This window comes from Liolophura sinensis, chromosome 1, assembly GCF_032854445.1.
Source record: "Liolophura sinensis isolate JHLJ2023 chromosome 1, CUHK_Ljap_v2, whole genome shotgun sequence".
NCBI classification, from domain to species: Eukaryota; Metazoa; Mollusca; class Polyplacophora; order Chitonida; family Chitonidae; genus Liolophura; species Liolophura sinensis.
In genome coordinates this window covers 89477695-89498089 of record NC_088295.1, presented here as the reverse complement: position 1 = coordinate 89498089, position 20395 = coordinate 89477695, and the positions used below count along the sequence as shown (strand labels likewise).

The window sequence follows — 20395 nt, the reverse complement described above, 5'->3', positions numbered from 1 at the left end:
ACGGTACTAGTGACGTACAAAATATCGTACGACAAATGTACAATACTTTAAATGCCGTTCGCCGCTTTGTGAAAGATGTATAAACAGCCAACTTTTAAATATCAGCTAAGTCATATGATTCAATATTATAGCCATGAAGAAATATTTAACATCGTGTTTTTATGGGCTGTATCTGGATAGAATGGGCATTCCTGCAAACATCAGGTGTACTGATGTCAATATCCTGACGACTGAATACGCACATGATATATACGTGACATGGTCTCATTGGGGATTGATTGTGTAGTTATTGTGATTGGAATGACGAGAGACACGTTCAAGTTCCAGTGATGTGACAAGCCAGGATTTGGGCAGATGAGAAAGCCAACTTAATCCCCAAATCAATGCGTGCTTATGAACCAATCGTGTGTCACCTACTCACCCTATTTAGCGGAATGATCATGACCCTTTGGGCATCACCGTTACAAAACAACCCAGGCTATGAGAGCACACTTCAGGTCGTAACGGTATCACTACGAGAGCATCTCTGTCACAGGTAAGTTGGACTTCTGTGTATGCTTAACTGGAACAATCTCAGCACATTAGGGATCGAAAAAGAAATGCATTATTCTAAGCACACAATCGTGCACTTCTCTCCTTTGACATCCCTTTTCAGGAAAAAAACCTACATGTACCTACCTATTATAAACCACACTAAAACATTAGCGTGTTTGCTTTCAGCTAACCAGTTCCGGTGACAAGCGTACACAATTCACCATGCCGTACTATGGGTTTCTCATGCACATGGGAAATGTCACGGTAGGTTACAATCATTTGTTCTCCCATCCACGCTAGCAGAGCTTGACAGTATGCCCTAGTAATCTGTTGTTTGTTCTGTTATTGTTCTCAAGTTGATAATATTAGAATAAGACCCATTTTTCTGTTGTATGATGAGTCCTACATTAGAAAGAGACTCGATTTTCTGTTAGATCATCCCTATAGTGTGACATGATCTTGATCAGGCCAGACCACTTGTCAGATTACCATCCATACGATCTGATGATAATGCCAGTATAAGACCCAGTTTTCTGCTGTATAATGAATCCTAACTTTAGGAGTAGGCCCGATTTTCTGTTATATCATCCATATAATGCGACAATGTCTTGATCAGACCAGACCCAGTTGTCAGATTACCATCCACCATCCATTATTTGATGATAATGTCAGGATAACACCCAGTTTTCAGTTAAATTATACAAACAATTTAGACCTATCAATGCAAGATCCAGTTGTCTATTACATTGTCTAAACGATTTACCAGCATCAGTGTAAGACCCAGTCGTCATCCACAGTGCGTAATACCCGGGTGACTCCTAGTTGCATCTTATCTTCTCAATACGTTGCCATTCTTCACTCGTTAGATATACATTGTCTTTTGTGCGTTTCTGTTTACAGCTGGACGCCAGCGTTGAAGACGCCCTAATGAGGATCACCATGGTGGGCTGTGGCCTGTCCGTCATGGGCGTCATGCTCACCATATTCCTCGTCTGTTTCTTACCGTGAGTCAACCAGTTTTACTGTTACATCTCTACACTGAAACAACTCTTACGGGCTGTGACAAGACAAAAGGACTCTGTGTTATAAAGAACATCACTGCAGCTTTTCCTGAAATTCAACGGCATTTCTCATTATGTTTGCTAGCATTTTCCTGTATAATTAATTATTATTATATTATCAGTGTTTTTCTTTTCTAAACTGAAACAGTAAAGATTTACCAGTTGGGTCCAAAGCCAGTATAAAACGTTTTAAAAGTGAAAAGTCATGATCTTTCACATAAATTCATTATACATGTGTGTGATCCTGACTAAAAGTACATATTGCTTAGTCCTGTTTAAAGGTTTGAGTGCACTATCCAAGTTACAGGTTTTTCTAGTGCACGGTCCTCATTGATTTATTGCTTGTAGGTTGCGCAGTGACAGCATGTTTATTGTGGCGAACATCGCCGTGTCGCTTCTCTGCTCGCAGACCTGTTACCTGGGAATAGAGAACTCCTACCCGGATAATGTACGTGCATGTATATAATACAAAGTTCGGAGAATATCTGTGACCAAAACTGCTAAAGAAAGTTTCTAAAATATAAACCAAGATTTTCAAAAATAATTCCAAATATTTAATTTTAAACGAACTTAATTGCCTTTTGTCAGAGTTAAATCAGTTTGTCCATCCATACTTCTTCCTTTTAGTGGACTGATTGGACAATGGCCATATCGTTGTTGTTAAATGTGTTTGCTTTCATGGCCCGGATATATGTATAAACATACATGTACATGTAAGACTTTCATGGCAAAATGGCTGTCTCTAAATTCACATGGTACTGTTTTGCAGACGATGTGCAGGATGGCAGCCGGGGTTCTGCATTACTTCTTCCTGTGCTTCCATTTCTGGATGTTAGTGTATGGTGTTCATTTATTTCTGAAGGTAAGCTGTTGAGGCGCTGCATTTCAAAATAATAATATAAGTGTATTGTACCCAGATCGTTAAACAAGACGTGATTAACCTCAGAGCAGTCCGAGGTTCTTGTAAGCACTGTCTGGTAACATGTCCAGGTACAGGCTTCTCATTGAGTTATAAATATTTATTTCACTTGTCTTAGTTGCAGTACGCAGCACGATGACCCAGAAAGCTCTCACCACTGTGACCACTGTGGTTTTCTAGTCCAGCTCATGTTGGCTTCATCTCCGTTTGTACGTAGAAAGGTCTGCCAGCAGCCTGTAGATGGGCATTGACGTCCAGTTTTCTCCCACGATAGTACTGGCTGCCGTCGTTTAAGTGAAAGTATGGCGTAAAACTCTAATCAAAGAAACCACAACTTTAGCCAGGCACATTTTATCATACAAAACTCCTGATTTAAAGTCACCGGCAGTGTAGCGAAAGCTGAAATCGAACAGTCGACCTAATAGGCAATGGTCTGACAGAGGCAGAGATCGAGCGCTTTGTACGTCTGAGCCAGCGCTCTGGATCAAAGTGTGTCAAACAAAGTGGCATCAGTAAATTCAGTTCATTTATTTTCTTTCCTCTTTTGCTTTTATGCATGTATATGGTATAAGTGACACTAACAGTGATTGTTTGGTCTCCTCGTCAGATGAGATTAGGGAACCGAAGCCCGAACTGGCAAAGGCGCTATATGTACGTATTGACCGGCTGGCTTCTGCCTCTCCTCATCGTGCTCATATGCGCCCTTGTCAACCCCAAGGGTTACGGTATGGAACACATGTGAGTACCCAGACTGCAACAGGCAGATAACGTGCATGTGATAACCTCACTGTCAGAGTAAGTACAGGGAGAGCAGTTACTAAGATGTCTTGACAATGTCCTGGGTTCCAAACAGAGTGGACGATTTAAGTGTCAGCATCGTTAACAGTGTAGACGGTTTAGGTGTCAGCATCATTGGCAGTGTGAACGATTTAAGTGTCAGCATCATTGGCAGTGTGGACCTCTCTCCACACATATACTGTACTGCGTCTGTTTTACCCTCTCTCTCCACACATACACTGTACTATGTCTGTTTTTATTCCCTCTCTCCCCACATATACTGTACTGTGTCTGATTGTATCCATCTCTCTCCCTACATATACTGTACTATATCTGATTGTATCACCCTCTCTCCACACATATACTGCACTATGTTTGTTTTTATCCCCTCTCTCCACACATATAGTGTACTATGTCTGATTGTATCCCCCCTCTCTCCAAACAAATACTGTACTGTGTGTGTTTTTATCCCCCTCTCTGCACACATATTGTATGGTATTATCTCTGAGTGTTCCCCCTCTCTCCACACATACACTATACTATGTCGGATTGTACCCTCTCTCTCCACACATATACTGTTCTACGTGTGTTTTTATCCCCTCTCTCCACACATATAGTGTACTATGTCTGATTGTATTCCCTCTCTCTCCACACATATACTGTACTGTGTCTAAATGTATCCCCTCTCTCCAAACAAATACTGTACTGTGTGTGTTTTTATCCCCCTCTCTGCACACATATTGTATGGTATTATCTCTGAGTGTACCCCCTCTCTCCACACATACACTATACTATGTCGGATTGTACCCTCTCTCTCCACACATATACTGTTCTACGTGTGTTTTTATCTCTCCCTCCCCACACATATTGTACGGTACTATGTCTGATTGTATCTCCGTCTCTTCACGTATATACTGTACTTTGTGTGTTTGTATCTCCCGTTTACCCGATACTGTTATGGTACTGTACGTCTGATTGTATAATTTTTTCACCTCAGATGCTGGCTGTCCCACATTAATGGGTCTCACTGGGCCTTTGTGGCACCCGTCCTCTTCATCATGGCGGTAAGTTCAGTTGTCGCGAGCATCATAGTCTGTATTCTCTGATTCGATAGGGCGCTTGTCAAAGACAGTACAGGTGGACAGCAAAATACGATCCTGTAAGCTTTGAAAAACATTTCCATTTTGGTATGTTTCCTCGAGATGTTTTATATAGCTCAAACATCACTTCGATCTACCCGAGAGACGATAAGCCGTTGTACATGCACACCTGGGCCCAGTTTCACAAAGATGTCGCACATGTACGATAATTGCACCTATAACACAGTGGTACTGTAACAGTAACCTACAAAATATCGTACGACAAATGAACAATAAACAAAAAAGTATGCCGCTTTGTGAAACTGGTCGCTGCTCCTGGTTCGACTTCTACGTTCTTGCTCTTATAATACAACTACCATAAATACTACAGAGGTGGCCCTCTAATAACACGCAATCAGAAATATGCTGATAGATCTTTGAAGATCCGTAAAAGTCGTCAACATTTTATCCTTGTTTCATTTTTATTCAGAGTTTCTAATCGCCAGCTTACTATTTACATTCGGTACTCCCCAATATCGGAACAGGAAATCAACAATGCGTAAACGCTTTAAATATGTGAAAAACTCGCCTAGGGTTCCAAGAGTCAGGGTTACACACACATAAAAAGGAAAACTCATCAGCAATGAACTGCAATGCGTATCATCACTTGCTTGGCTGTTTTAATATATGAGTCATCAAGAGACCTATCTGTCAGCTCATCTCATCGATCACGACGCATTAATCTGGGATTATCAGGATGGCTGCTAATTGCTTTTATTGCTCACATTAGTTTACTGATGATTTGCAGATTGCGCCCAGTGCATAAACAGTTCACTGACATAAGACTAATATTGTAGAATAGTGTACATATATTTACCCGCCTGGTACATACCCTATTCTAGAGCCTCTGTCTGTATATAGTTGCAGTAACATGCTTCAGTTTACATGTGGATGAAGGAGTTATGAGTATTGGTTATGTGTATAGTGTTACTGTCGTCAACCTGCTGCTGTGAAGATCATCCACGGCAGAGATAAGAATGAATCTGGATTTACCCCGTAAGCAAACATGAAACGAAAGCAACATAACATCAGCACAATACGGGTTCTAGAGTTGAGATTTAGTACACTATTTAAACTTTTCCTGCACGCCTAAAAGTATGAACTTCTACTTTTGTCTATCTGTGCAGGGCCTATATATTCTTGTAATATCGCATTATACGAGAAACAATATGCCAGCAGCAGTAATCCGATTAATCAAATATTTCTGGTAATTAATATAGGTCTAACTGGGTGGTGTAATTAGCTTAAGAAGATCAAACTAATTTCCCAGCATGAAGATAGGTCAGGTAAGTTAAGCCGGGAACACAAGCACGAGACTTGGCATGTGATAACAGCTTATAGCTGTTGTCTAAGGCCTACTGTGTAATACAGATTTATTGCTATATATAACACTATGTTTTATTGTACTTTTATTCCTTATTCTGATATCGCTTGCATTTTCCGTATGAGATCCTAACGTAACTACTCTGTCGTTGTAGGTGAATTTCACGATCTTCGTGATGGTTCTGAGGGCCAGTTGGCGTCATGATCGGAACCGTGCCGTACCGTGCTGTCAGATTCTCAGGTACACCGGAACAAGAATTACATCAACAAGACTATAGCAACACTAAAGCCCAGTGTTTGACATGTCGTTAGCGTATTTCATTAATACATGTGTTAAACGTCACCTTAACACAATCAAAGATATCAAGATTTCCAGATTTCCCAAATCTGTATCATTGCCGAACAGATATAATGTTTTCTCTTTAAATTTGGAGCACCTATCTCTTTAACACTGTCTTGATACGTTGTTATTTCTCCAAACTTCATAACTCCCAGTTTCTCAGAGATGTCGTGCGACAAATGTACGATAAAGGAAGGGCTGTACCCCGCTTTATGAAACTGGGCCCATATATGTAACATGGTCTCGCTGACATGTTATCTCTGTTGACTCCAGGCACCAGATCTGCACCATTGTCTCACTGATATGTTGCTATCTCTCTTGACTCCAGGCACAAGATCTGCACCATTGTCTCACTAAGTTGTTGTTATCTCTGTTGACTCCAGGCACCAGATCTGCACCATTGTCTCACTGATATGTTGTTGTGTCTCTTGACTCCAGGCACCAGATCTGCACCATGGTCTCACTGATATGTTGTTATCTCTGTTGACTCGAGACATCAGATCTGTAGCATTGTCTCACTGAGATGTTGTTGTCTCTCTTGACTCCAGACACCAGTTCTGTACCATTGCTTCACTGATATGTTGTTATCTCTCTTGGCCCCAAGCACCAGATCTGCACTATTGTCTCACTGTTGTGTTGTTATCCCTGGTAATTCCAGGCACCAGATCTGTGCCATTGTGTCACTGATATGTTGTTATCTCTCTTGACTGCAGTCACCAAATCCGTATCATTGTCTCACTGAGATGTTGTTGTGTCTCTTGACTCCAGGAACCAAATCTGTATCATTGTCTTACTGAGATGTTGTTGTGTCTCTTGACTTCAGGAACCAATCTGTATCATTGTCTTACTGAGATGTTGTTGTGTCTCTCGACTCCTGGGACCAAGTATAATCATTGTCTCACTAAGATGTTGTTGTCTCTCTTAACTCCAGGCACCAGATCTGTGTCATTGTCTAACTGAATGTTGTTATCTCTGATGACTCCAGACACCAAATCTGTACAAATTGTCTCACTGAGATGTTGTTATTTCTGTTGACTCCAGGCACCAAATCTGTACCATTGTCTCACTGATACCCGTGATGGGGTTCACTTGGATCTTCGGGCTGGCCCCTATCGGACCTGGCACAGTTCTCTTCCAGTACATTTTCACGATAATTAACCCAGCCCAGGTGAGTCAGCAATGCCGTACAGGTTTGGCCTGGTATAGGTGATTACAATGAATGAGGGTTTAATAATATGCCCTTAATAATACGACCTTTCGGACGCCAAATGTGATAAAAATAGACAGCGATAAATTGAAATCTTTTACAAACCGTATTGAACAGTTTTAAAAACGCTTCTGAATTATTTGTCCACTTTTTACCGTAACCATTGCTTGCACCGAACAGGGTTTCCTGATTCTGGTTGCCCACATGATCAGAAGTGGACAGGTGCGAGCTGCTTGGAAGCACCGCTTTCTGCAGCCCCCCGTCCGTCGACCAGCCTGCCAGTCCGCCCAAAGAAGAAAGCGTCGAAACAAACTCCTCTGACGTCCATATTGAGAACCTTAAAAACGTGGCCAAGAAGGGCTAGGAATTTACCGGATTGCACAATAGAAATTTCGATAAAAATACTCGGAAGAAGACTCACGGAGAGATGATGGTCAACCAAGGACACAGTTGCAAGCAAATGGACAACTACATTGCTATTTGGTTAATCATTTGATATTTACAAAACCGATGTCTTTTTGTAAACATATGTAATTAGCTTAAAGAGATATAATACTTATTTTTAACTTCCCTTAGTCCCCTATGCAAATTACTTTGAAGCTGAGATGATGCGAACTTATGGTGAGCGGTAACAAGTTACTACCTGTACCCAAAATGTGTTTGAAAAGATTGGTTTTCCAATACACACACCGTTTGAAATGTGCTAATTTACAAAGGGACTTGACAACATTCTTGACTATTGCACTTCTATGGGAAACGTGTTAAGGTGCTTGTGTTAACGGCCTGGATATCTGTCTATGGGAAAGCAGCCCAAGTAGGAGACAATACTCATATATGGCCTATGACCAAGGTAGGCATAGCGCCATCTGGATGTTATCTAAGGGAAGATAAATAAGTGATATATTCCATTACTCAGTGACATTTCCCACTGAGTTATCTTCACTTAAACTACATCCAGATGGCGCTATGCTTATCTTGGGGATGGGCCACAACTGAGTACTATTTCCCAATACCGCTGTGAATAACGTATAGACTTGAGTATATCTTAGTCATGTGTTCAAAATGCTATTTCCACCGTCGCATAAGTGAAATATTCTTGAGTACAGCGTAAAACACCTATCAAATAAATAAATAAATGTCACTTTTTACCTAAAATGCGAATATTGTAACAAATTTTTTTCTGGTGGAACAATACAAGCGCATTTTTAACATGTTTAATGTATAAAAACATAGGTCGCAAACGTACGTAACGTTACATGCACGTGGATACGCCGGCAGCCACTGAACGTGGGTGTTGCGTTACAACGTTCATTGAACGTGGGTGTTGCGTTACAACGTTCAGTGAACGTGGGTGTTGCGTTACAACGTCCAGTAAAGGTGGGTTTTGCGTTACAACGTCAAGTGAACGTGGGTGTTGCGTTACAACGTCCAGTAAAGGTGGGTGTTGCGTTTCAACGTCCAGTGAATGTGGGTGTTGCGTTACAACGTCCAGTAAAGGTGGGTTTTGCGTTACAACGTCCAGTAAAGGTGGGTGTTGCGTTAAAACGTCCAGTGAACGTGGGTGTTGCGTTACAACGTCCAGTAAACATGTGTGTTGCGTTACAACGTCCAGTAAACATGGGTGTTGCGTTACAACGTCCAGTAAACATGGGTGTTGCGTTACAACGTCCAGTGAACATGGGTGTTGCGTTACAACGTCCAGTGAACGTGGGTGTTGCGTTACAACGTCCAGTGAATGTGGGTGTTGCGTTACAACGTCCAGTGAATGTGGGTGTTGCGTTACAACTTGTAAGTAAGGCAACTTGCACGTGTACACTGATCAGGGTTAGGATTAGGATTAGGATTTACTAGCACGAACCCTTCTTATCGTTATCAGTACGTAGTTCTCATGGCGATGTAATGTTTACAGTGCTGTTTGATATGTTAGTTACATGCACGTAACGGTAAGAGGGCTTCGTGAGGTCCAGGGCCCACTTGTACGAAGCCCACTTAACGTTAAGAACCATATAACGGCCATGGCGACGTAATGCCTATATGGCCGGTTGCCATAGTAGTCACGAGCTCGTAACGTTAAGAAGGCTTCTTGTAAGCGGGCACTGGTCCCAGATTATTGTTGGTATATTGGTGAGATTACAAACGGTATTGTAGTAAATGGTTTACCTGTACTTGTATATCTGTGTTTGTTTGATATATAATGATATAGATGTAGAATAATCTGACGTGTGTGATATGGTCATGTTGCATATATAATCTGAAATATATGAACAATATAATAACGTTGTAATAACTCAGTAACTATAAGTTCCCGATACGTACATATTGCAGATAACCTCAAGTGAGCTGCTACAAGGTCTAAATGTCTATAAAATGGCAACGCTTCTAACTTCTAAATTTCTAACTGGAAATGTGTTGAAAATTAATTCAATAAACGTACAAAAAACATTTACTTGCCTTTGATTATGTTATTTGTGTTTTCTGTAATTTCAAGGTTTTTCTTTGCTTAACACTATTTAAAATCTAGTTATCCGGTTAATATAGGTTTTCAGAGTGGCTGTGAAAATTTTCTCTCGGTCATTTCTGATTTTGTACTTACACCCATCCAGACTAATAATGTTATAAATATTTTATTAAAGAAACAGCAACAGAGATTAATCAGCTACATGTATGTTAATTGTTGAAGCACATGGTCTCATTGACTGTCTGTGGTGATGCTGGGAATGCTGCGGTATGTCCACAAGCTCTCAGTGCATGCCCAAGTATGTGTTCATACCCGATAAATATGCCCACATTCACCTGATGCTTGCGTATGGGGTAATATCAGTGTTAATAAACGCGAATAACAATCGTAACTGAATTATGCCAGGTACATGTTTCATTGTACAACGGTAGTGGTCAACCAGGCTTTTCCAATCAGCTGACAGTTGATTCCAGGGAACCTGAAAGTACAAGTGCATCTCCATGCAGAGAATTCCCCGTATACCCAGCGCGAGTTGTACGCCTGGAAACAACTGTTCATCTGACACAAGAAGGCACATGGATGGACAAGTTATACATCTTATGTTTTAAAGGGGCGTTCAGGATAGCACTATCTTAAGCACTGCGTGAAGGCAATCCACGGATATAGATATACCTATGCCGTCTCTTGGTCTCACGATAGATACGAAGCTGACAATAGAAGTTATTTCCAGTTCTTTGTGCCGGGCTATTGATAAGGCGGTGTTCCGGTGGAGACGGGGAAGCTATTGACAACTAGCAGGAGGTTCCTGTACAAGGTAAGCGACCATTCTGCAGATCGAACCCTCTCCAGTACCATGGATGTTATGAACTGAACCTGTGTTCCACGTGGCGCAGCAAGTAAGATTTTGTATCGGCTCTGCATTATGTATACCCTCTCATGATTTCATGATTTCACAAAACTGAGGATTTACACTGGCTTATTTTTCGTCACTAAAGTTTGTACTCAACACTAAAGGTTTACCCGAAGATTTACATAATGCAGAAATTGTGAAACTCATTCTCGCTTTTAACAAAGCGGCTCATATCTAGGTAAGGTCTACTCTTTTTTGTTTTTCTGTTTTCCATAGACATGTATTACGTCACACTTGTTGGTGTATGTTAGCTAAGGATATACGAGTAGGCGGTTCATAAGCACTGCGGTGTTACAGTAGAACGTCTTGATGTACTCCGTAAAATTCCCCCAGTGGTATACTCATGCATAAAGATTTAATATGTACCACCGAATGGAAAATACTACTAAAACATGTTGTAAGAGCTGTTTTCCTTTACTACACATTTCTCATCGTACATGTATTTCAGTGGAGATGTCAGCTGTAAGGGTCCAGGTCAAATCTATTCTCGTGAGGAAGCCGTTGCTTTTGTTTCTCTTGCTGTCACTCGCCGTTGTCATGGGTGTGATTTTTGGTGTGTACCTCAAACACTTGCCAGGTGGGACACAGATTAAAGGATTTCATTTATATAAGAACAGGAAAAGCACAAGTGTTAATTCTGTTAACATCCTGTAACAGTTCTCCTTAGCATTCATCTAATAAATATGCTTTGATATGAAACCAAACACAGCTCTCCTGAGGATGAATTAAGTCAAAATACTGAGATGGTCAAAATGAATTTCTGCGGAGTCACTTTGCTTGTTTATTATTCTAATCTGTTTAGTATGGAGGCCGATAGAGGACATCTTGCTACCTCAATCTCGCTACCTCACTTCGCTACCTTGTTGCTTCACTGCCTTGCTGCCTCGCTATCTTGCTATCTCGGCCTTTACAAAGGCCTTTACAAGGCCTGCTACCTCGGCCTTTACAAAGGGCGAGGTAGCGAGGTAGAAGAGGTAGCTAAGCGAGGTAGTCAAGCTACGTAGCGACGTACCGAGGCAAGTCATATCGTTGCCTCTCTACCTCGTTAGCTCGCTTCTCTGCATCGTTACCTCGCAGCCTTGCCCTGTATTAGAAAGGTCGAGGTAGCGAGGTAGCAATATGTCCACTATGGGCTTCCGTAGTTAACTAGCTGCTGTTGTTTTTGTCAGGTGTTGGTGTCCAGCATATCATACCAGAAGATTCGGTTCATCAGGTAATATATTCATCACTGACCCGCCAAGATTACTCCATCTTCCATAACACTTTCCGAAGTTTAGAAAGTTAACACTTTACAGAATGATGAGACAGTGTCGTAATTTAACACTACCATATATGACATGAAAGTTTTATATGTTGCATTATGCATGTTATAAATCTTGTTAGACCATAAAGCCACAGCTTGGGTAACGTAACATTTTTAACATGTTTAACATGTTTAACTCATATTACAGCACTTACCTTGTTATATCATTTTAACAGTGGACATTTTAACATTTAACGTTTTCAAAAAGTATAATATTCTTGAGAGGAGAGCACAGCCGAGTCTACATGTACATGCTCTTTATTCCAAATAAAAATGCCCTAGTTATACAGCATTGTTATATACGACAAAATATAGTTACATATAAGTTTTTCCTTCCTCATTATTGGTTTAATTCGTTCTTCATTTGTGATATTTCATAAGTTTGAACATGGTGCTTACTAGAATATAAAACTGTGACTTTGCTCAGAAAGTTAACGTGCTGTCTACACACTGTCAACACCTACATTATACTCCTTCAGACTGTATAGAACTTTATAAGGGTCATGTAAATTAATCTCCGAGTCGAGTGGAAGGATCACCCATTCCAACACAGATACACCAGGTAGTTGGTATATAATTTTGCACAACTTATTCTTGTTAAACAATGAACATTTAATTCCTGTGCTTATAGCATTTGTGCAATTTACCATTTTATTTATTATTCACATTTAATCTTGAATGATGTCAGTACAAGCTAGTGTGTAGATTATGATGGACTCCACTTTACTTTGTAAAATGGTTTAAAATTAAGCGATGGACGTCTCCAGTAACATCTCTTATGCACATAACATAAACTAGGAAACCTAACGAGGAACTTAGGCCTATACCGTATGCCTCTAGCAACATGGTGCTAGGGGGCCCATGATTTGTTACTATTGAAGCATCTATATACATGAATGGTTAGAATAAAGCCCTAACTGATGTAAAATGACAAGATGCTTTATTTCACTGGTTATGTGTGACCATTTCCCAATTATCAAACTGCTATTGTTATGTTTTGCTACCGAAATTACTACTAATGTTTTATCTTAAATTCAGGGCAAGGTGGAAACCAGAGTTGACACTTTCCAAGTAGTGGACACCGGAAATGACGTGAATCTGAGTCACGTCTTCCTTAACAGACGCCGTGTCCTGCTGAGGCGGTGCGCCAGCAAGGCGGCCTTGTGGCGAGGAGATGGATCTGTGAAGAGGCTGGTGATCAGCAAACGCTACCACCTCGCCTACTGTCCCGTGCCCAAGATCGCCTCCACGTTTTGGTCAAACCTGTTGCTAGAGAATAAATTGTGGGAAGAGCCAACCAGCCATCACGATCGTCTGGCGGACGTCGGCGCCAACAAATCCACTCTACATCTACGAAACCTAGAGTTTGATGTGGGTTACTGGTTTCTAAAACATTACAAGTCCATCCTTCTTGTTCGGAACCCTTATACACGCCTCCTAGCGGCGTTCATCGATAAATTCTACTCTCCAAACCCGCTCTACTGGAAACTCGGGAAGTTAATCATCCGAAAGTTCCGCCCAAACGCGGGAGCACTGTCTCTTCGCTGTGGGCAAAATGTGAAGTTCTCAGAGTTCGTAAAATACGTCATATTCGACATAAAACGAGGAAATTCCGATCAGCACTGGAAACCGATATACCAGAGGTGTAGCCCCTGTCAACTGGAATATGACATAATCGCTAAGCTGGAAACAATCAGTACCGAAGGAGACTATATCATTAGGCGGTATTTACCTCAAACAACTTTTAAAGACATGCCCAGGGAAACCGCTATGCTTCGCCTTAAAATGAATGTTGATAATTTTTTTCGTTTCTTCCCCCCATCGGTGAGATACTGTATGCCATTCCCTGATGCTCTTCGCAGGCTTTTAAAGAAACTTCAGGTAAGGGGTATGATAAATAAAGACATAGAGCTGCCTCGTCAATGGCGTCTCCTATTCAGCGTCTCACACGCTGATGTTCTGGCGTTCATGCGCGAGGCCTACCAGCGCAGCTCTGGCAATATGTCGGTCCTGCTGAACAGACGAGAGGCTCTGGTGGAGGCTTTCAGCACAGTCTCGATGGACGACCTCAGACAAATCAGAGATATATATGAACCAGACTTCAAATTGTTTGGTTATGACCCAGAGCCAGACTATTTATTTAAGAGATCAACAGATCAAGTAAAGCTGTTTTATTTTTCGTAACATGGTTCCGTGTTTATATTTTTTTATTTCATGTAATTTACTAGTGTCAGTCATATAACAACAGTGAGGAAAATTTCAATATCCCTCACATTATTCAAATAATCCACCAGAAGTACGCTCTCGATCAAAAACGCCATTTTTGAGTCTTCAATTTAGTATGAAGATCAACGTTAACCAGAAAAATATCTTTACTGAAACTTTCATGTGTGCATTTCTACGCCCTATCAAAGTTTCTCTTTGGTTATCTTTGTTTTCATGTGTACAAAATAAACTTTGCAATGTGATCAGTTTTGTCATATTTTAGCAATTTTAGAATCCGTATTTCTGCCCCATAGCCTGTCAGGCATTCTTCGCATTCTTCACAGGTTGAACAGGTTGCACCTCGAGGAAGAGCTCCAATCTTTGTGGTTATTTTTTTCTATGGCAACATACTTTTGTGTGAGTAAAGATATATCATTAAAATTAACATGTTATGTGTAGCGGAGGTATAAGACTGACCATTTGTTATATATTTATTTAATTGATTGGTGCATAACTGCATGCTCAAGAATATTTCTGAAAATTACATTTTTAGTGGAGTGATTAGCCCCATCCTGCAGTGTCAAATGTAGGGGGAAAAATGAAAGATATTTCAGAGTGACTGGAGCAGGGTACCATTTGTCGATCTTCTGACGTATACATTGCTTCAGTGGAGGTTTGGAGCTGTTCGACGGTGGAAGGGTGGGGTGGTGCCGAGTTAGAGGAATTAATATTCCAGCCGTATAGGCGAGGGTAGAAGGGTTCGAAGTTCTGATCTTTCACAGGCGGAAATCGAGGTGAAAATGAATGTTTTACCTTTTTGGGTCGTCTTATAAGTTTCTGACATTAAGCCAGCGGAGCTATACTATCCCAGCAATAGGCCAACAAGTTCAGTTGACGCACTGGCTCAGGAAGCACTGTTCCTTGAGACACGTTTTAGGCAATGTTTGGTAGAATACGTTATGTATAAACTGCATAAATGGGAATGAGAGCTACTCAGTTCTGCAGCTGTCCGATGAGGGTGTCTTGGACACTTGGTGTCTTCTTTGCGCTGACGATGTGCTACATGCTCATATCTTTTCATGCCATGAGAGTGTTAATTAACAGTTGCGGTATCTGTTCAACACACCGGTGTTTTTTTTGTATCGGTCCTCATTCCGACATATACATGGTGCTGCATATACATGCATGTACCTCATGCACTAAAACAGCATGACGAGGATACTTGTGCATGCATGCCGACCATACACGTAACGCAGCTGTAGCTAAGGCATACTGACATGGGACCAAGGGAGGGACGAGACAATGCCAACTCTCCAGGTTATAAGAATTTAAGGTGGACGCTACAGTCATAATTGAGCTGTTGATGTGCGGAGACGAATATGTAGTTTATAGTATTGTTTATATTTGTTGTTTATACACTGTTCCATGACAATGTATCAGATTGTTGTGATAAATGTACATGTATACACCCTTAACAAAAAGGGTTCAAAGGAGGTTCTTTGCCACTCCCGTGAGTTCTGTATTGAACCCTTTTCATCTCCAGCGCACGTAAGGGTTCTGAAACGCCCAGTCGGTTCTGTATCCGAACCCATTTTTTTTATTTTACCGCCGATTCCATGGTCACGAACCATATCTAAAGGGTTCTATATTGAATCTTTTCAAAAGGGTTCTTTGTAGCACCAAAAAACCCTTTTAGAACCCTTTATAGTTCCATATAGAACCCTTTTTCTTAAGATTGTACGTTGTAAGACCATTGGCTGGGTAGAACATCTACACGAATAAAATATTAAAATAGTTCAGTAAAAAGTCCAACAAAGCTACATGAATATTATTGTTTATCCACAAGTCAAACACAGAGTCAGCATCGAAGTGTATAAGCTCTATATACGAGTAAAAATAAGATTTAAAATGATAAATACATCTAAAGACGCACAACACAGAGAGAAAAACCAGCGCTGCGAGTGCGATAGCTGGCCGATAGCCACAGTGAAATGTGGCCTCTTGCCAGTTTCTATCATTTTTATTTATTTATTTATTTATTTATTTATTTCATTGGTGTTTTACGCCGTACTCAAGAATATTTGACTTAAGCGACAGCGGCCAGCATTATGGTAGTAGGAAACCGGGCAGAGCTGGGAAAACCCAAGATCATCCTGGCACACCTTACCCATCATTTATATTTGATTTGTTTGATTTATTTGATCGGTGTTTTACGCCGTACTCAAAAATATTTCACTTATACGACAGCGGCCAGCATAATTGTGTGAGGAAAGCGGGCAGAGCCAAAGGGAAAACCACGACCATCCGCAGGCTGCTGGCAGACCTTCCCACGTACGGCCGGAGAGGAAGCCAGCATGAGCTGTAAATGCTTGAATAGTAGCAAACTACACACCTCCTAGTACCATGGCTTAAGCAAAATTAGGTAAAAGAAATTTGCAGTCATGTTAATTGCGTTTTAATGGTTTAGAATGTTCCAAATGCTGCATGTGTTGTCATCACACTTAACACATTTTAACAGAAAATAAAATTGTGTATTTTCTATCAAGCAATTGAGGTAAAATTTTAGGCTTATATACAAAAGACAGTATAATGTCGGTATACATATACAGGCATTGATGAAGCATCCCACATGAACTTTAGAAAGCATAACTGCTGATATTTGTGATGTTGTATAACTGAGAGATGGCAGTGCCAAATAAGTACATGCACATGTAAATTTGACATGTACATTGAGATATAATTGAAAGTATGGCTATGTTATCAATTTATCCAATTAGGCGAGACTTTTTTCTATAACCCGAGAACTTACGTTGAATTCACGTGGACCCCGTTTTGCCTTTTATGATCACCATGCGTGAATGACGCGATTAGGCCTATAGAGTTACCGAGCATGTCAGAACAAATTCAAGTTTACAGAAACATAGACACCCATGCAAAATTCAATATTTGGAGAGATGTACAATCCGTACTGGCAATTACGGCAAAGCGTTTTTAAAAAGGACCTGGTATGGTAAGGCTGGGAACCGGCCCCATTGCAAGAAAGTGTGCACCTCAAGAAGCGAAACTGATTGTAGCTGTGAGTGACCGCTGCTGACACACTTGTGAAGCTGCTTCTTTTTCAGTTCTGTTTTACTCTTCTCTTCATGTCATATGGCAAGCATGCGTCTTATAAAGCCCCAAACACTGAAGCAAAGTATAGGTCATAAAATCGAAAAGTGGTAGTCTGCTCTAGTTGTACTGATATATCTCCTTTTGCATCGGACACTGTAGTGAGGAGAAATTCACTGAACCACAAATGTAACTTTCTGAGAAATTAATGGTCACTTATTTATACACCAATCAATTAAACAGATACATAACATTTGTTCAGTCTTATACTTCTGCTACGCATAACATGTTAAAGTTAATGATAGCCAGAGGACGGCATGTGCACTCAACCAGGATTCACGTATGATTTCGCTATAGTTGACACACGTTACGTAATACCATAACTTTACAATTATCCATTCTAATTCATGATAACACTTATTTAATGCATGAGCTTATATCTTATCTCACAAAAAAATATGTTGCCGAAAATGAGAGAAGAACAAATGTTCGAACTCTTTCCATTGTGACTGAATTGCTCTCCATATTGACTTCGTTAGTTCACTGTACAATGAAGGATGTCTGACAGATTATGGCCGAAAAACAAATTTTAAACTTGCCAAAATATGACGAAACTGGTCACATTATCAAGTTTATTTTTTACATATGAAAAAATACGTTAGCCAGAACGAAACTTTGTCAGCACGTAGAAATACACTCATGAAAGATTCAGTAAACATATTTTTCTGGTTAACGTTGATCTTCATATTGTAAATTAAAGACACAGTGCCTCATTTGAATAAAAAAAACTAGCGTTTTTGATCAAGAGTGCATTTTTGGAGGGTTATTACTAAGCAACCATCTATTTTATGGCCATATAACTTTTATGAGTGATTCGACGAAGTTTTATAATTCTCATTTGGAAATTTACAGAACTGTGATGGGAATATGAAATTTGCACTCTCTTATCGTACCTCTCTGGGGCCGATTCTCCGCCTTAGCGTACCAGGCCCTTTCTGAAATGAAATTTAGACTCAACTACAATATCATTACAACAGTTAAGCCTATACCACATACATGTTCCATGCTATATTTGTTGACATGCATGCAGAAACTGTCTCCATGTAAAATACGAATTGAACTTGGCCTTGGTTAATATGTATATCTATTTTCAAATTCTTAAATCGTTTGTTTTCTTTCAGTACTCTCGTTCTCTCAAACACATATAATTGTAATTTAGTTGGTTAAATCCGGGATAAAGATAGACGTCTTGTATGATAAGGCGGGAATCGGTCCCAATGCAAGAAACTGCTGTATGCACCCCAAGAAGCGAAATTAGCTATATACATGTAAGTGTGACTGACAGTTGTTGGCAAACTCGAAAGGCCACTTCTTTTTTCACTCCTGTTTTACTCTTCTTTTCCTGTTATATAGGAAAAGAATCATGCAACTTATACAGCTCCAAAGACGCATTGAAGCTATGTATAGACCATAAAATCGGAAAGTGGTAATTTCGCTATAGTTGCCACATGTTACGCATACCATACGTTAACAATTTTCCAGTCTAATTTATGATATAACACTTATTTAATGCAAGAAGCCCGACATCTTTGCTTACACAAAAGCATGATTCTAAAGAAAAATTGGAAAAAGAAAAAATATTCGAACTCTTCCTCGAGGTGCTACCTGTTCTCAGTAGGGATGTTATTAGTTCACTGTAATATGAAGGGTGGCTGAGACACTATGATAAAAATACGCCAAATATAAACTTGCCAAGTGTATGAGAAAGCTGATCACATGTGGATTTGTTTTACATATCAAGACAAATTTTAACCAAAACGAAACTCTGACAGAATGTAAAAATACATACATGAAAGTTTCAGTAAAAATATTTTTCTGGTTAACCACCTTCATACTGCAGATTAATAACTCTGTCTCGTTTGAATGTTTGAGTTGGCATTTTTAATCTAGAGTGAACTCTCGGCGGATTATTAAAAAGCAACCATCTCTTCTATGGCCATATAACTTGATGCGGATCCGACCAAGTTTTATTCTTCTGATTTACAGTATTGTGATCGCATTTAGACCTTTGCACTTTTTTTTCCCGTACCTCTCCGAGGCCCATTCTCCGCCTTAATGTATCGGACCCTTTGTCATTGTTTGGGTTAGATGTATACATGTAAGCATAAAAGTGAATGAATCAAATGAACTTGCTAAAGTTGTGCTCAATGTCTTATTATTTATTTACCGTTATTTTTATTTATTTATATTGTACAGGACTACTCCAGAATAATGAACTGGATCTTTGACTCATTTAAAGAAAGGTGAACTTCACTTTCATGTTTGTTTCATGTTTCATGCACGCATAGAGATATATCAACGTGCAAGGGAATTTGTTAATATACATAATATTTTCACCTTGTGTTATTAAGTTTTCCCAGAAATGAAAGGTCGCGTCTGACATATGACGTTAACGTATTTAAAGACGGGATAGTTCACAAGTTATTTGATTGGCTAAGACAACCCTGACGTCACCTTTTTCCTCTGAAATGTCCACGGTGCTTTTTATTTTATTTACAGTTTAATGATATGCCCCAGCTTATTCCTTGTACAGCACTCCACAAGATGCCATTGAGTTGAAGGAAAGCATTGTTCATTCAACTGATTGGCCACGCTGTAATTGTCAGGCGATCTGCAAGTCACTCCTTGTTGTACGTTATCACCTATCGTGTTTCAACCTCAGAGCGTGACAGCTGCGTGAAACTGGCATGCAAACCATATTCCGATGTGAAACCAGGCCATGACGTCACTTCAGCTGGTGACGTACCCGTTTGACCTAGCTCCCAAACATCCAGAAAACAAGAGCCTGAGGGCCTCAACGAAGTATCCATAAAAAATAATATTATGTACCTTATGTCGTGGATATTAATTTGGGCAATTTATTTTTTTTTTTTGGTCCAATTTTAGTACATGAACAAAATTGGTAAATTTATATTAAGGTGTCGATGCACATAAAGTTATTTGCTGGATAATACGTATCTTTACACATGACCGTGTGGAGCCTCAGCCGGGAATAATCGGACCGGAGAGGTCATGTGCTCGGTCACAGTGGAAGTTTACTCGGGGGAGGGA

General features: G+C 40.1%; 2 protein-coding genes across 2 annotated transcripts; both read left to right on the top strand.

Moving 5' to 3' along the window:
• Window positions 1-756: 756 nt before the first annotated feature.
• On the top strand, window positions 757-5430 carry LOC135465394 (adhesion G-protein coupled receptor D1-like). Its single transcript, XM_064742625.1, has 7 exons — window positions 757-798; window positions 1435-1538; window positions 1944-2043; window positions 2365-2457; window positions 3122-3252; window positions 4289-4355; window positions 5356-5430. The coding sequence occupies exons 1-7, from the start codon at window positions 757-759 to the stop codon at window positions 5428-5430; spliced, it is 612 nt and encodes a 203-aa protein (XP_064598695.1).
• Window positions 5431-5701: 271 nt separating this feature from the next.
• On the top strand, window positions 5702-14155 carry LOC135465387 (uncharacterized). Its single transcript, XM_064742612.1, has 4 exons — window positions 5702-5716; window positions 5909-5994; window positions 7135-7261; window positions 13010-14155. The coding sequence occupies exons 1-4, from the start codon at window positions 5702-5704 to the stop codon at window positions 14153-14155; spliced, it is 1374 nt and encodes a 457-aa protein (XP_064598682.1).
• The last annotated feature ends 6240 nt before the right edge of the window (window positions 14156-20395 follow it).